Source organism: Pipra filicauda, unplaced genomic scaffold (genome assembly GCF_003945595.2).
Source record: "Pipra filicauda isolate LSUMZ 115617 unplaced genomic scaffold, ASM394559v2 scaffold1166_size24776_pilon, whole genome shotgun sequence".
Classification (NCBI taxonomy): Eukaryota; Metazoa; Chordata; class Aves; order Passeriformes; family Pipridae; genus Pipra; species Pipra filicauda.
Genome location: NW_024103614.1, coordinates 3,849 through 13,666, shown reverse-complemented (window position 1 = coordinate 13,666; position 9,818 = coordinate 3,849). Strand labels below are relative to the sequence as shown.

The 9,818-nt window shown below is 56.3% G+C and overlaps 1 protein-coding gene across 2 annotated transcripts; it reads right to left on the bottom strand.

The window, feature by feature from the left end:
• Nucleotides 1-639: 639 nt before the first annotated feature.
• LOC113989997 (serine/threonine-protein kinase pim-1-like) lies at nucleotides 640-9,245 on the bottom strand. Of its 2 annotated transcripts, none has more exons than XM_039384873.1 (8): nucleotides 8,736-9,245; nucleotides 8,598-8,648; nucleotides 8,026-8,392; nucleotides 7,210-7,386; nucleotides 6,788-6,941; nucleotides 5,707-6,598; nucleotides 4,777-4,889; nucleotides 640-4,272 (listed from the first exon to the last, which is right to left on the bottom strand). In XM_039384873.1, the coding sequence occupies exons 1-5, from the start codon at nucleotides 9,243-9,245 to the stop codon at nucleotides 6,835-6,837; spliced, it is 1,212 nt and encodes a 403-aa protein (XP_039240807.1). In that variant the 3' UTR covers nucleotides 640-4,272; nucleotides 4,777-4,889; nucleotides 5,707-6,598; nucleotides 6,788-6,834. The 2 variants fall into 2 exon arrangements, with proteins under 2 accessions (XP_039240807.1, XP_039240808.1); XM_039384874.1 differs by having other exon boundaries at nucleotides 6,792-6,941.
• Nucleotides 9,246-9,818: the final 573 nt, after the last annotated feature.

Here is a 9,818-nt window from a genome sequence, read left to right as displayed (position 1 = left end):
GACACTGCAGGGCCCCAGGGAACTCTTTTGCCTGCGACGAGGGTCAGCACAAGAGACACCGACACCAACTTTGGAGAACAAGTGTGTAATTTTACTGCAGTGCAAAGCAGCAAAGAATGACAAAAGGCTGAGCTCAGTAACGCACCTCATCGTTCCTACCAAGAGTGCCTGGAGTGAGTAGAAAAGCTCCCTGCCCAGTTGCCCTCATCTGTTCCCCTCAGCCAGGCCCGCACGGCAGCGGGGGAGCCCCGGTCGCAGCCAAGGGTTGGAGAACCCCTCCCGGGCACGGGAAATCCCACCCAGGGCGTCCACTCGTAGGGGAGGGCTCCATCTCTGCTGGGAGGGGGTCCAGCTTTTCTGGCCTTGCAGAAACAAGCTCACAGAGCTACGAGTGTGCAAAACCATCTGGCTCCCTTCTCCTCCTGGGTTCCACCCACAGCCTGGCCAGGGCTTAAGGGGAAAACCCAGGCAGTCAACCTGCCCCATCTGCTGCCAAACAAGGCCACACATCCACTGCCAGGGCCTTGACCACTCTCTAAAGACAGGAAGATAAAGATCACATTTTGCTCACAATCAGACATAAGATTTGATTAATCAACACATACAAATATCATTCACTAATGAGCTGAGACTCACAGATCTCACTAATAAGCACATTTATTTTGTTCAGGGGCAGATACACGGGGAGTCTTTCCACACTACATCTTTGACCAACAAACATACACAGTTTTAGCTAAGGAGCAAATACAGGGATAAACAGACTGTTAGGTTGGAAGGTTCATCTAGAGCTCAGCTTTGGCTCAGGGCCTGTTGTTCAGCCTCAGCACTTCAGTGACAGCCACACAGGGCTTTACATTACACACACAGTTTCCAGATTCATTAGAGATTCTCCCTTACTTAAGACATAGATGTTACTTTGCTTTACACAGTCACCCCCCCTATTGCAAGTCCTTAGTTGGTCCTTTGGGGTCTCCTTCAGGGCTCTCTGGTGGGTTTTTTGGTATCTGGTGCCCCCCAAAGTTGAGGTGTCCACTTCTTGACCTCGGTTCTGAGCAGACACAGTGTCATTACCTTTCACCACAAAGACTGCAACGTTTGGGTTTGATCTTCTCTGGGCCCACAGAGCTCAGCTTCCATCCTCTTTGCTTAGTTACATCCCTGATCCAATTCTCCAGGACCTCTCCAAGATTACAGTTCTCCTTCCTTGGCCATAGAGAAATGTTGGGAGCAGTCTTCTATATCCCACATCAAATCCCCCCTTTTTTCAGACTAAGCTCCTGAAGGGATAGAGTGTCTTAGGAGCTTTATTTCATTTTACAGCTCAAGGCATTAGAACAGCTACAGCACTGAATCCTGATGCAAGCTGAAATACAAATGCCCTTCCAGCTTTGGGGCAACCCTTCACAGGTGTTATTTCCACACACCAATCCCACCCCGTTCCTTTGGGGACCGGCCAAGGATCAGTCATTTCCCCAGCAGGAAGGGTTTGAGGACATTGGGGTGATTTCCCACAAACGGGCCACTCTCATTAACACAATCCACTTGTCCTGTTCCTTTAGTGGGGGTTACAGCTTTGGACACAGGCAGGATTGTCAGAGGTGGGGGGGGGTACTTGCACACTCACTGCTGGGTCTACTTTTTGGGGAACACAAGTGCCCACCCAGTGACCAGGAATCATTTCTGCCAGAATAGGGAAGGCAGAAATGGTGAATGGCTTCCTTGTCTTTTCAGGTAAAGGAGTGCACACCCAGCAATCCCTTGGGGGCAACACTTGGGTCACATTTGAGACTAAAAGGAGATGTAAATTTTGCTCCCAAGTCAAGACCCAATTAACTATTGTCAGGAGAGCCAAAGCAGACTTGAGCATTTGGTTTCTTCTCAGACAACCTCTCAATTACCCAAGGGGCTCTGGCCTTTGGAATTCTGCAATAATGCATCCCTGACTTGACTTGTTGGACCACTTCTACAATCAAGTGGGCACCTCTGTCTGATGACATTCCCAAATGTACCTCGAATCCAGGGATTCTTGGATTCAACAATATTCCACTCACTTCCCCAGCCCGGTTGGTGTGACAAGGAAAAGCCTCTGGCCACCCAGAGAAGGTATCCCCCAAGACCAGGAGATCTTTACACCCCCCTTTTCTGGGCAATTCAGTCACATCCATCTGCCAACATTCACCTGCAGCATTTCTGCATTTTCCATCACCTGTTCCCACTCCAGTGGCAGGGTTTGGATTATTTCTCTTCCACACACCACACTGCTGACTCACTGCTTGTACAACTGGGGTCAGTTTTGGACCTAGAACCCACTTGGGCAAATGTTTCAATAATTTGCTTCACTCCAAGGAATACCCTCATGTTCCCCATCCACCAGGTCACAGGAGATTGGCTCAGGGACTATTATTTGCCCACTTGGGGTAACTGCCCAGCCTCCTGGAGCAAAGTTTGCTCCTGAGGTTTCAAGGAGTTGACAATCCTTAGCACTAGACTCATTTTCTTCTACTGGGAGAAGGATCTCTGTCAGGATCTCTGACCTGGTGGTGGGGAGTTCTGTGCATCCAGAGAATTGTTTTCCATGCCGGACAAAGCTGCCCCCACTGGGAAACAATTCCCAACCAGGACTTTCCAAGGGGCTGTCTCCTAAGTCAGCTCTGCCCCAATACACTTCTCCTCTAGTCTGGAAGCAATCCCGCTCTGGGCTTCCTTGGCTGGGGCTGGGGCAGTTGACAGGTTGCTTCTTTCCTTCCTGGCCCAGCCTCCCTTGTCCTTGGAGAATTTCAAAGCCCACGGAGGCTCCTGGGCTCTGGACTACTTGCACTTTGTGTTTGGGACACCCCATATCCACTCAGCCCAAGGAAATTCCACAGGGCCACAGTCTGACCCCAACGTTGCTGCTCAGCATCAGTGGCTATCAAAAGATCATCCCCACACTGCAATAAGGCTCCAAGAGGGTGGGTTTGGACTTCTCCATTCCTCCAGTCCCTTTGCCAATTGAGTTCCAAATATTGGGGGGCTATTTTTAAACCCCTGCAAGAGGACCACCAAAGTCAGATGGGTTTTCCTCCCCGGCTTTGCATTTTCCCATTGGAAAGCAAAAAACTCTTGACTTTCCCAACTCAAAGGGAGACAGAAAAAGGCAGTTTTCAAACCTAATCCTGTGAAACATATTAAACCCTCATTTAGGGGAGTTAGTAAAGTGTAAGGATTCGCTACGACTGCTTGTATATCTTCTACTCTGTTCTTTATAGCTCTGAGGTCTTGGACGAACTGGCATAGCCTTCCATTTGCCTGCTTGACTGGCAAAACTGGAGCATTCCATTTAGATTCACATTCTTTTCACAAGCAAAATTTCATCAATTGTTCTACAAAGGGTGAGAATCCCTTACAACTTTCTATTTGCAAAGGACATTGCTTTGGCCCCACCAACCCCACTCCAGGTTTCTCTGGAATTCTCACGGGTTCTGCTCTCTTGGATCATGGAGGCACCTCTCCAGCCCATCCTGTTGGAACCACTGCATCCCCAAGTGATGGTGGCAGATGGATTACTTCTGCTTTGGGAGACTCTCATGCAAAACTAGAAACTTCCACAGAATTAGGCTCTGCAGTAATAACCTATGTTGGACCATTTTTCAATTGGATTGTGGCATTTCATTTTGCCAAGAGATCTCTCCCAAGCAGAGGCTTTGGGGAATTGGGGAAATACAAAAACTGGGGAGCCAACCACTGTTTCCCCAATTTCAAAGCCACAGCATTAAAAATGGCCCAGTTTCCCAATTCCCTGGCACACCAGACAATTGTTCTAGAATTGTCCCTTGAGTTTCATTTCCCTGCATTTAACACAGAGGAACAAGTTCCCACAGCCACAAACAATTGTGCTTAGCTTGGCTGGAACCAGATGTTCTGATGGGGAAGAATCCTCTGGTGCCCCCTCAGTCGTCTTCAGTGATGCCACGAGAGGGTTCGGAGGGTTCTGAAGTTTCAGTTGCGGACAATCCCATTTCCAGTGTCCATCTCTCTTACAGGATGCACAGGGACTGATCCCAAGTCTCCTGGGGGGATGTTTGAAGCAGGCTGCCCATGCTCTCGTCCTCTTCCTCTCCCCAGGGGCACCATTTCCTCAGGGATTTCTTCCAGAACTGCAACTCCAACCTCCAACAATGTCCCCAAATTAGGCTGATCTTGTCCCTCAGCTTGATCTTCCTTTCCGGGCTCACACCAAGGGCTCTGAGGGCGCTGCATTCACACCACAATCTTTCTGCCCTTTCACAGGTTCTGCAAAGTGAAAAACACATCACCAGACATAACCTCCCTCCACTTCTGTTCCCCTTCTCAAACAGCATCAACTGCAACAATGGATTCTAATTCAGTGTTCCAGAACAGCCACCCATTGATTCCAACACTCCATTAAATTCTCCCTGGGAGCTGTTCCTCCGGGGGGGCCGCCAATCTTCATCCAATATTGCAAAATGCAACCAAGGGGGGACTTCTTCCAAATTCCCCCTTCAGATTGCCCACTTCCCAGCTCTAAACAGTAGACCCAAAATGTTACAACACAGAAACAAATACAAGTACAGAACAATAGTGATCGATAAAACAAAGCCAGAGACCAAATTCCAGAATACCAAAGAACCCACCCAAAGGGCTGGAAGATCCACAGGTCTCAGATGAGCAGGATTCCCAAAATACCAAAGAACCCCCCAGTGCACTGAAAGATCCATACGTTTGACATGGGCAGGATTCCCAAAAAGAATGCCTTGTTATCCAGTGGGATCTTACCTGTGTCCCAGACTGGGCTGGGGATCTGTGCTCTTCTGCAGCAAAGTCCTGGTGCTGGCGTGAAGATCCAGAGATCCCTCGGATCCGCGGGAGATCAGGCAGAGGTGTCCTGTCTGGGGGCCAAAAATGACACTGAAAAGCAGCAGAAACAAACTTCTTCACCCCAATTTGGAGATGTTAAAAAGAGCATTCTTCTTTATTCAGCATGCTGGGCGTTCAGAGGAGAGCTCCTCTAATGCACCGTGCCAAAGGACAGACAGGGCTGTTTATTACACACACTGTTTACATGTGCATTCAATAGTCTGGCTTACTTAATACAGATTCAGTACTTTGCTTTACACAGCCACACCCCTATTGGAAGTCCTTTTCTGGTCCTTCCGGGCCTTCTCTGTCATCCTGACCTCAGTTCTTGAGCAGCACAGCACCATTGTGTTTCACCACCAAAAATAAAGTTTGTTCTTTCATTATCTGGGTACCCAGAGCTTAGTTTGCATCCTGCTGGTTTGGGACATCCCTTATCTAATTCTCTAGGACTTCTCCAGGATTACATTGTTCCTCATTTGGGCACTCCGGGGGACTGTGAGTTTCTATTTCTTCTCTCAGTGGTTTGATGGAGACCATGAGGAGCTGGGAACTCATTGCAGGGACAGGAGGGAGCAGTTGGGAAGTACTAGGCAGGTGGGGGAGAGAAGTGTTCAGAGAACAGCTGAGATACAGCTCGAGCAAGCTGAAAACTAAACTGTCATTTGGGGTCATCCCAGATCGACTGGATTTCAGCAATTACTCAACACAGGTGCCACCTCCTCCAGCCAAGCCCAGGAGATCAACCTCCTCAGCAGCTGCAAGAGCGGGATGTTCATGTGCCTGCTGCCATCTCCCCAAAGCCATTATCCCACTCCTGCTGACAAGATGGGCAAGAGGAGCATCTACCTCACAAGATCTGCTGCTGCAAGAAGAGCATGTCCCAAAGGATGTCCTCAGCCTTCTCAGAGGGGACGTCAGATCCTCTCCAGGGATGGTCCCAGCCCTTCCCAACCCGGACTGGGCACCAGCTCCAACTCTTCCCTGGAAAACAAACAACAAATTCATGAACAGAGATTACAAACCAAAAGTGGAAACAAGAAAAAAAGGTAAAATGTTAACCTTCTGTCAGGGTTCTGAGGAAGGCCCAAGCCCTGCAGGCCAAAGGAAAACCCCACCTCCTCCAGCTGAGGAAAACCCAGGCCTTCTCCCTGCCCTGCAGCACTGGCCCAAAGAAAGGCTCCTAAGCCAAGGCAGCCCAAGCCTTTCCTGGCCTGCAGCCCAAAGCAGCTGGTGTTCTGCAGCCCTGCCTTTGCTCCCCCCACGGGGGTTTGTTTTTGGCAGGCTGGCTGCCCCTGCCCCAGCCCCGCCCAGCAAAGGGGCAGTGGCAGAGGCTGGGGGCAGAGCCGGGCTCCCATTTCACACCCAGCCCAGAGCACCCGCCCGCCCTCCTGCCAAGAAGCAGCTTGGCAGCCGGCTGAAGAATTCCTCAGGTTCCCCACCAGCAAAGGGGGAACCTTCGGTGCCCAGCCAGGCTGAGCAATGCCCGTGTCCGGGAGCACCCCCTGGGTGTGGACTCATCTGCAAACGGCGTGTGGAGCACGGCTTGGAGGAAGGGGCCAGAATCAAAGGCCATCCTCTTCAGCTCGCCGGCGTCCAGGTCAACTGAGAGCTTGTCATCCCTGACGTCGTCCTCGATGTCTCCAGCAGCAGGCCCACCCGGCACAGCTTCTGCAGAGGCCCCTTCTCCTTCCCTGGGGGCCAGACCAGGCTGTCAGCGTTCTGCCGAGGGCCCAGCTGTCTGTGAAGCGGGACGAGCAAAACCAGGTTGGATGGTGGCCACCAGCACTTGGGAGACCGGGTCTGCAGCCCAGCTCCAGCACAAAGAGGGGCGTGTTCCCGTGGGATGACCCCCCCCCAGTGCTACAGGCTGACAAAAAAGTCTGGTTTCCTTTGGTTCTTATTGCCAAGAGATGTGTGGAGGTGTTACCTGCCAGGCCCCTGGATCAAAGGGAGCACGTGGATCTCTCCCGTCTTCTAGGGCAGGGGAATGCCCTGCACCCAAGGATGGCACAACAGGTCTTCCAATGCTGGCCTGTCCGAGGGGCGGATGGACAAACACCACCTGATAAGGTGCTGGCAGCCTGGGGGGAAAATGGCCGGTCAGTTGGAGAAGGATCCTGTCCCCTCTGTCCCACTGTCCACGTGCCCAGGCTGTGCTGGCTGTGCTCAGAGCTGTGCCCAAACTTCTCCATCGATTCTCCCTTTTGGAGGAGAGCAGGATGGCAGGACACAGGCCACCTCCTCCAGCCACCCATGGGACACAAACAGCTTCAAGAGCGGCGTCCTCGTGAGCCCGCTGCCCTCTCCCAACACCGTTATTCCCCCTGTGCCACAAAGATTGGTATCCACCTGGAGAGACCCGTGCTGGGAACGGGAGCTGGGCCCAGATGGTGTTGGGGCCTTTGCGGAAAGGGTGCTTCCCGCAGACCATCTGGTAGAGCAGGATGCCCAGGGACCAGATGGTCGCCTCCTCGCCGTGGTAGCGCTTGAGGTAGATCCACTCTGGCGGGCTGTATGACAGTGTTCCTACGGAATACAGACGCAGTTCAGCAGGTGGATGCTGCCTGCTCCCAGAGCCTCACCCCAGCAGCCCTGGCAATGTGGGGCCTGCCCCAGTGGCACACGCTGGGACCCACTGCCTTCTCGCCGGCCCCTGACTCTTGGTTACAAACTCTGGGTTGGAGAAGAAGCCGCTGGTGTCCAAGAGGGCAGCGGAAGCCCTGGCAAGGCCCAACCATTTCATGCAAGGGAAAAACCCACCCAGTGGTGGGGAAAAGCCGTGCCTTCTCCCCGCCCCACTGCACTGCCTCAACAATTCATCATAAGCCAAGGCAAACAAGGCGAGCGGAGCAGCCCAAGCCCTTCCTCGCCTGCACACCAAGCCAGCTGGTGCACAGTTCTGACCCCCTTCTCTGCTACCCTTGCAGGGGTTTTGGTCAGGCTGGCTCCCCCCTGCCCCAGACCCAGCCCGGGACAGGGTGGGTGGCACAGGCTGTCGGCAAGGCCGGGGCCTGTCTCACAGTAACCCCCCAGCCCCATCCAAAAGCAACTTGGCTGAAGAACTAATCCTGTTCCCCCTCGGCCAAAGGGGCAATCTCCGGTGCCACACCCGGGCATGGCCATGCGATGCCCGGCACCAGGAGCATCCCCACGCTGTGGGCTCACCTGCAAACTGGGTGTAGACCGTGTCCTTAAGGAAGGTGCCACATCCAAAGTCGAGGAGCTTGGCCTCGCCGCTGGCCAGGTGGAGGAGGATGTTCTGGGGCTTGATGTCCCGGTGCAGGACGCCGCAGCTGGTGCAGTGCCGCACGGCCTGCAGCACCTGGCGGAACAGCCCCCACGCCATCTCCTCCGGCAGGAACCCCCACGCCCTCAGTAAGCGAGAGAGGTCCTGAGACGGCTCCGGATGCTCCATCACCAACAGGAACCCGTTGGGGAGCTCGAACCACTCCAGGAGCTGGATGACCCCAGGGAAGCCATTGGACACCTTGTCCAGCAGCACGATCTCCAGGGGGGCCCGGGTGCCGTCGGGCTGCGGGGGGACCACGGGGTCGTCAGTGGGGCTGATGCCGTGCCTGTCTGCCTGCTCCCCCTCGGCCAGCCCTGGATGCTCCCCGTCCCCCACCGAGCCCACGGCCCCTCTCCCTCCAGGTGTCCCGGCGGCTTCCACCCTGCCGGGCCTCGGCTCGTCCCCGCCCGTCCCGCCCCGCTTTCTGCCGCTGGCCCCGCTCGCTCACCAGCTCGCCCCAGCGCCGGATGCCATCCCGGGACACGGCTTTGATGGCCACCTGCAAGCCGAGGGGAAGGGCGGGTTGAGCTCGCCGCCCGTCCCGCCCTCCTCCTCCTCCTCCTCCTCCTCCTCCTGCTGCACTCACCGGGGCTCCGTCCGCCAGGCAGGTCCCCGCGTAGACGCGGCCGAAGCCGCCGCTGCCCAGCAGCGAATGCAGCCGGTAGCGCTCGTGCAGCGGCTCCTTGGCCTTCGGTGCGGGCGAGACGTGGCCGTCAGCGTTGGGGCCGGGGCCCGGCACGGCCCCCGAGCGCCCCTCAAGCGGCCCGGGCCGGGCTTCCCCAGCCGCAGCGGGCAGCGGCGGCTCGCTGCCGGCGGCCGGGCTGGCGAGCGGCGGAGCTCTGGCCGGGGAAGCCGCCGAGGAGGCGGCAGCGGCCGCGGCGCCCGCGGCCCCCGCCGGCCCCGGCAGGCGCCGGGCTCGAGCCAGGCGGAGCCAAGGGGCGGCGAGGCCGAGCCCGTCCCACAGCCAGCCCCACAGGAGCGCCCAGCAGCGCCACAGCCGGCGCGCCGGGAGCCGGGCGAGGGCGAGACCGCGCCGGGCCGCCCAGGGCCGGGGACGGGGCGGCCCCGCCCGGCACAGGGGAACGGCCGGGGCCATGGGCCGGGCCGGCAAGGGGAGGGGGGACCGGGAACGGGACAGGGACAGCGGGAGTGGGACACTGGCACAGGGACACCGGCAATGGGACACCGGCACAGGGACACTGGGACAGCGGGACACCGGGAGAGGGAGAGGAGGACGAAGAGCTCGAGCAAGGAGAGCCCGAACAAGAGTCAGAGCGAGAGCGCGTCGCTACAGTCGCTGCTGCTGCCGCTGCTGCTGCCGAAGCGCAGGGGCCGTTGGTCCGTTGGTCCGTTTGTCCGTTCCCCGTTGGCCCCCGCGAGCCCCGGGGGCAGCCCCGGCCGCTCCGCTCCCAACCAGCCCCGGCCGCAGTCACGGAGCTCCCCTTCCTCCCGCCCCCACGCCAAGACCACGGCCTTTTGGAGCTGCTTCACTTTAGTTCAACTTCTTGGCTGCCAAGTTTGCAACTTCCCGCCGCTGCTCGGACCCCATCCCGCCCGCTCGGCCCGCGCTGCTGTCGCTTCCTCCCAGGCCAGCCGGGCTCGGCACTTGCCCCTCAACTTTGGCAAGGGCTTTGCTCAGTGAGGAGCCCCAGCACGTCCGGCCAGCGCC